This window comes from Ursus americanus, chromosome 5 (genome assembly GCF_024610735.1).
Source record: "Ursus americanus isolate L20-20 chromosome 5, mUrsAme1.1.p, whole genome shotgun sequence".
Classification (NCBI taxonomy): domain Eukaryota; kingdom Metazoa; phylum Chordata; class Mammalia; order Carnivora; family Ursidae; genus Ursus; species Ursus americanus.
Window position 1 is genome coordinate 85,061,045 of NC_142131.1, and position 5,147 is coordinate 85,066,191.

Sequence of the window (5,147 nt, forward strand, 5' to 3'; positions counted from 1 at the left end):
CAATGTCATTGAAGTAAAGATAATTTTTAGCTTTATTCACTTATGACCCAGTTGAAAATAGTATGGTCTAATGCATAGACTTGCTGAGACAGAAAGTTTAAATAAAATTTAAATTTAAAGCATTCCAATGCTGATACATAATCAAACAGTGAGTATCTTTCAGGGGATATAATGCACGTTATTTCTCATTTGTTTAGAGAGTGATGGAGTTACATAACAGTACTTTTATAATTTTGGATATTTCTGTATTTAAAGGTGATATATTTTGGCATTTATTTTGCATGTAGGATGAGGACATAACTTGTAAATTAAAAACAATAAGTAATTAAAATTATATGGATGTTACTTTTCATATTTAAATATTAGTTTAATTGGATAAAAATATTAGTTTAAAATGATTTTTATTAATGTCCAGTTCCCTCTTAGATTTGCATGCCATTAAAAATGTATAATCCTATTTTTATTGAAGGCAAAATTACACAGTTATGACATATTTAGAAAAATAAATGCTGAAATGCTGTGTTGTGTTGCCAAGGTTCTACCATTATTATTTTTTCAAATTGTTACATTTTTTGTTAATTCTAGGATAAAAGTAGTCATGCAATATATTTTTCATAATTGTGATATAGATTATATCTTCATCCCTTGGAAATAAATGATAATATAAATGGTAATATTTTTCTTATGGAACCAGAAATCAGGAAATCTATTTTAAAAAGTTATTCCTAACTTATATCTAATGGGTTTTCTTAAATTATTAGTTTTATGTATTTGCCAGTTATAGTTTTTTTCCAAAATATTTTTTTATTAATAGTTTACAGTGACAAAGTACAATTTAACTTTTGTTAGAGTAAAATGGAAAAAAAATGTTAGCACTTTTAGGGGATTAATACTTATATGTTGATGTCATGGGACAAAAAAAAATGTCTCCTGATCATAGGAATATAAATTGACTGTTAAACCATATCTAACCAGTAATTTCTATGATGTATATCCTGAGAAAATCTCTACTGTATCAAAATTGCACCACATGAGCTATTAATGTTATGACATAAAACCTATATATATACTTTTAAATAGATTTTGTGGTGCTAAGATTGAATAAAGGTTTAATGCACTAATACATACACATGGGCACAATTGCCTACATGTTGAATTCAACTTCTTTCCTTGTATGTAGGGAATACCAAGTCTGTAACTTTATATCAGGTAAATTTTTAATAGTTAAAAAAAGTATATGTAATTTACATTTACAGGAAAGTTTTCATTATGTTACTAAGATTTTACTTTTTCTGCTATACTTTACTTATCATCTTGATACTTTTACACTAAAACAGATGTATACATAAATAGATCCATTAGAATTTTTTAAGACAAAATTTCTGACTCCTTTTTTTTTAATTTTCATAAGAACACAGCATAACTAGAGTTATCAATGCTCATTGCACACTTAAATATTTGTAAAGTGAGTAGATCTTATGTTGTGTTCTTCTAAATAACCAAGATATCTCAAAAACCTCATTGTCTATTGATGGATGAATGGATATTTAAAAATGTATTAGCTTGACCTTTTCTAACAAATGTAGGAAAATATATGGATATGACTGTTTTAAAAACAAACAAACCAAAGATTAAGAAGGTTTAAAATACTTGTAAACAAAATATCTCCCTTATAACTTTTGAATTTGACCCTTATTTGTGTTTTCTGGAGATAAAGTTTACTCACATACCAATCTCCTACCAAACCCTGAGTAATGGAATAAATCAGGATTTTTTTAAGATAAAATCACAGGCAACATTCATCTTGATATGGCAAGTAATTATGGCCTAGACTTTCCATTCTTAGAGACACCCCACCTTCCCCAAGGATCTAATGCTAACTGATCTGCATTGTCTTAAGATTTCTTCACCATCTTTCAATGTCTATTTGTAAATTCTTCAGTGATAAAACAATTACATGATCACATTTTACTTATTACTTGGGCTTTATCTTTTGAATCAACATGGCTTAGTTTAAAACCTGCTCCATCAGTTAAAGTGATGTAACTGTGGGGAAAATGTTTGTCCCTTTAGTTTCTTCATTTATAAAATGTAAATTAATAGAATATTTAAAGTTGCCTGGGTTGCTCAGTTGGTTAAGCATCTGACTCTTAATCTCAGCTCAGCTCTATGTTGTGGCTTAAAAAAAAAAAAAAGAATACTGCAGAGACTTGTTTTCTAAACCGAGCAAGCTTGCCCATGGAAATTTTTTTTTTATAAATATGCCAACTATATTTTTAGCCATTAATTTTTCTTGGTACTATAGTTCATTATCATCATAAAATAAATGAGTATAAAAATGTTCTAATTTTGCTTCTTGCACATATATTATCTTCTGGGCTTTGTTGGTTTATTCCAGATCAGAGAAGATGAGATATGGATGTAACAAACCAAACAACAGTGACAGAGTTCATTTTTCTTGGGTTTTCTGGTGTTCTCTGTCTGCGGCTCACATTGTTTGTGGTATTTCTTACTGTATATCTGCTCTCCCTCATGGGAAACACTCTCATCATTTTCATAGTTGTGCTAGATTCCACACTCCAGACACCCATGTACATTTTCTTAGGAAATTTGTCATTCCTGGAGATCTGGTACACCACAGCCACAGTGCCTAAATTGCTGGCTACCTGCCTTTCCCAAGTTGTTACCATCTCAGTTTCTGGTTGTTTAACCCAGTACTACTTCTTTTTCTCCCTGGGAGCTACAGAGTGCATCTTGCTGGCAGTGATGGCCTATGACCGGTACCTGGCCATCTGCAGTCCTCTCCATTACTCACTCCTCATGAGTATTCCTGTGTGTCTACAGTTTTCAGCTGGATCTTGGATTGGGGGCTTCCTTTCCCCTCTCCTATCTACCATACTCATCTCTCAGCTCAACTTTTGTGGCCCTCAGATCAACCATTTCTTTTGTGACTCAGACCCCGTTTTTAAACTATCCTGTTCAGATACATTTTTGGTGGAGGCCTTGAGCTACACATGTAGCTCTGTTGTGATTTTAAGTTCTTTCCTTCTCACTATGTCTTCTTATGGCCACATTATAGTCACAATAATGAGACTGCCCTCCCGTGAGTCTTGGAAGAAAGCATTCTCCACTTGCACCTCCCACCTCACTGTGGTCACCATTTATTATGCCACCATTATCTTTGCCTATGTTCGCCCTCCAGCCAAGTACAACTTCACTATTGGTAAAGTCATCTCAGTGTTCTACTGTGTGGTCACTCCACTAATAAATCCTCTCATATACACCCTGAGAAACAAAGATGTGAAGAAAGCTTTCAGGAAGATTCTAGCTCAAAAAAGATTGCTCTTGGTAAGATACATGAAGGATATTTAAGAAATCAACTAAAATGAGCAATTTAGAATGGATTTCCAGCCACATTTCAAAATAATAATTGTTGAGGGGTGCCTGGTTGGCTCAGTTGATTGAGCATCCAACTCTTGATCTCAGGGTCATGAATTTAAGTCCAACATTGGGTGTAGAGATCACTAAAATAAATAAAACTTTTAAAAATATAAAAATGGTAAATATTGAAAAAATATATATTTTTTTTGTTTTGGACATTTCTGTTGTTTTATATTTTGAGTTGAACCCTGCTGAAATAGCTATTCTATAATTACTGTAACATACAGTGTTATCTTACTTTAAGGTGTACAGCATAATTGTTCAACAATTCAATACATTAGTCAGTGCTCATCCCATTAAGTGTACTATTAATTTCTTTTATCTATTTCACCCATTCCCTACTCTGGCAACCTACAAATTTGTTCTCTGTATTTAAGAATCTGTTTTTGGGGGGTTTTTTTTTTTGGTCTCTTTTTCATTATTTGTCCCTTTGTTTTGTTTCTTAAATTCCATATATAAGTGAAATCGAATGCTATACATATTCCCTATTTGACTTATTTCACTTAACATTATACCCCGTAGGTCCACTCATGTTGTTGTAAATGGCAAGATTTCATTCTTTTTATGGCTGAGTAATATTCCATTATGCATTTGTATGTGTGTGTTTGTAGACTACCATGTTCTTTATTCATTAATTTTTGGATAAACACTTAAGTTGCTTCCATACTTTAGCTATTGTAAATAATGCTGCAATAAACATGAGGGTTCATATATCTTGCTGAATCAGTGTTTTCATTTTCTTTGGGTAAATCCCCAGCAGTGGAATTACTGGATTATACGGTGATATTTATTTATTTATTTATTTATTTATTTATTTGGAACCTCCTTACAATTTTCCACAGTGGCTGCACCAATTTGCATTTTCATTAACATTACACTAGGGTTTATTTTTTTCCACATTCTCATCAATCCTTACTTCTTGCCTCTATTATTTTAGCCATTTTTACATGTGTGTGGTGGTATTTCATTGTAGTTTTGATTTATATTTCCCTGATGATTATTGATGTTAAACACATTTTCATGTGTCTATTAAACTATTTTTTTATTATAAAACTTTAAGAGTATTTGAAGACAGTTTCCAGAATGTATAGGGGGCAAGAAAGATTTTATAAGGAGGGAATCTACTTACAGCTCTTTTCTAAGTCTTGACAATACATTTATAGGTATTTTTGCTGTATGGATATGCATATAATGGTAACTTTTGTAAGTATTTAAATAACTTCCTGATATAAAAGTGTTTGTAAACATCTTATTTGTTCCTTTTTCTGTGGTGTAAATTTTATGAAACAAATATTACTATTTATATTTTTAAATACTAATTTTGAATTTATGTGCTCCTTTGAAATACTACTGTACTAAATTTCCATCTAAAAGATCCATCTTCTCCTTAATTATCTCCTTGTGACACAAGTTTGAAATTGTGGACATTTTTATATAGAAAACTCAACTCAGCATTATTCCACCATCCTTAGAGGAAAATACCCTCAAATGTCTTGGGTTGTGTACCCAAATTGTTTAATAGCTTGACACCTTAAATTTTCTGTTTTCCCCTATTCCAACCCTGTTCAGAGCTATCCATTATCAATTCTTATTTTTGTTACAAAACTATTTTTGAATGCACCAATATATTTTCATTTCCACAGACAATATCAGAATATGAGTTATAAATGTCCATATTTGGTTACCTCCTTATCCTTCTCAGGTGT

At 31.4% G+C, this 5,147-nt stretch overlaps 1 protein-coding gene across 1 annotated transcript; it reads left to right on the forward strand.

Annotated features, from left to right (window-relative positions):
* The first annotated feature begins 2,415 nt into the window (after positions 1–2,415).
* Positions 2,416–3,372, forward strand: LOC123791136 (olfactory receptor 6F1-like). The gene has a single exon (XM_045795777.2). The coding sequence runs from the start codon at positions 2,416–2,418 to the stop codon at positions 3,370–3,372; it is 957 nt and encodes a 318-aa protein (XP_045651733.2).
* Positions 3,373–5,147: the final 1,775 nt, after the last annotated feature.